The 1,212-nt window shown below is 42.6% G+C and overlaps 1 protein-coding gene across 1 annotated transcript; it reads left to right on the forward strand.

The window, feature by feature from the left end:
* Window positions 1-528: 528 nt before the first annotated feature.
* On the forward strand, window positions 529-708 carry FOIG_16914 (uncharacterized protein; the record flags this gene model as incomplete). Its single annotated transcript, XM_031218394.1, has 2 exons — window positions 529-598; window positions 650-708. The coding sequence occupies 2 exons, from the start codon at window positions 529-531 to the stop codon at window positions 706-708; spliced, it is 129 nt and encodes a 42-aa protein (XP_031051892.1).
* Between the last annotated feature and the right edge of the window lie 504 nt (window positions 709-1,212).

Genomic DNA, 1,212 nt, shown 5'->3' on the forward strand with positions numbered 1-1,212 from the left:
CAAGCATAGTGCGTGGAAAGACCGTGGATAATGGAAAGACCTATGCTCGTTGCTGCATGCAGATAATAAATTCAACAGGTATTATGTAACGTAAGTAAGCAATGGTCAAGGAGTAGTGACGAAGGATGACAGGAAAGAATCCATTTCACGTTTATGTGGTGAATCATCCTTAGGATCAGCACTGTGGAAGGCTAGCCAATGGACGGCCTAGAAGGTATTCGCCGACTCCTACTGAGGCTTACTTTGACTTTAAAGGCTAAAGGCTCTTCTATTCACAAACAGGTAAAACAAATGAATATAAATAACAATTACATCGCTGCCTCATCACAGCCCTCAGTGTTTATGCGTTCAATTACAGATCGATAGCAGTAAGAAATACTATAAAAGCTGTATAATTATTAGCGTACTTATCTGATATAATATAGGTTCCTCAGAGGGTGTTAAACTTTTGAATCACCTCATATTTCTTTCTTACCTTACGGAACGAAAACTAGCTCATCCTGATAGTTCAGATGTCATACAACACCAATGGATAGCCGCGTCTTAGGAAGCTACACAGGCCTTGCGCCGTATAAGTGTCTCGTTCTTATGGGTTACCGTAAGGTACGAGAAAGATTTAATCTATCGCAGCGCATACGAGCTGCCACAGTCCGCCGTCTACTTATGGACGTTACGGTCTATACTGTAAGATGGAAATCGGGTTTTTAATCCGTACATTCTGTTCACTGTCCATCGCTCGGATCATAACAAGGGGTGTATCTATGATCTTCCTGTAAGCCAGTCTCAAGTGGCGCCGCGTCACTCAAAGCATTCAATGTGGAGATCTTGTACCTGAAAAAAGAACGTTGGTATGATGCTTAGAATGAAAGGTGTAATATCTAGCATAATTTTTGCTACTCCCATAATATTTTATCCACGGCATGACAAAGGGATTTCGTAGACGACCTGGTTGGGTTAGAGGCGTTATTTGATGCAAGGACATATCGCCCTAAGTGGGGCTTGAACAACCCGATGTGGTTGGTTCTGACGTGGTCTGTTACACACAGGCGAGCCGTCTTGCTGTAACAAACAATGAAAAGCTAGGGACAGTTGGCGCTGTGCAAGAACAAACCGAAGAAAAGCACTGCAGCGTAGGAGATAAAGCAAAAGGAAAATCCCATTTTACTCATCTTGCATTTCCATTTCCTCAACTTCTGGTCTTCCTACCTTACT

Source organism: Fusarium odoratissimum (genome assembly GCF_000260195.1).
Source record: "Fusarium odoratissimum NRRL 54006 unplaced genomic scaffold supercont1.315, whole genome shotgun sequence".
Taxonomy (NCBI): domain Eukaryota; kingdom Fungi; phylum Ascomycota; class Sordariomycetes; order Hypocreales; family Nectriaceae; genus Fusarium; species Fusarium odoratissimum.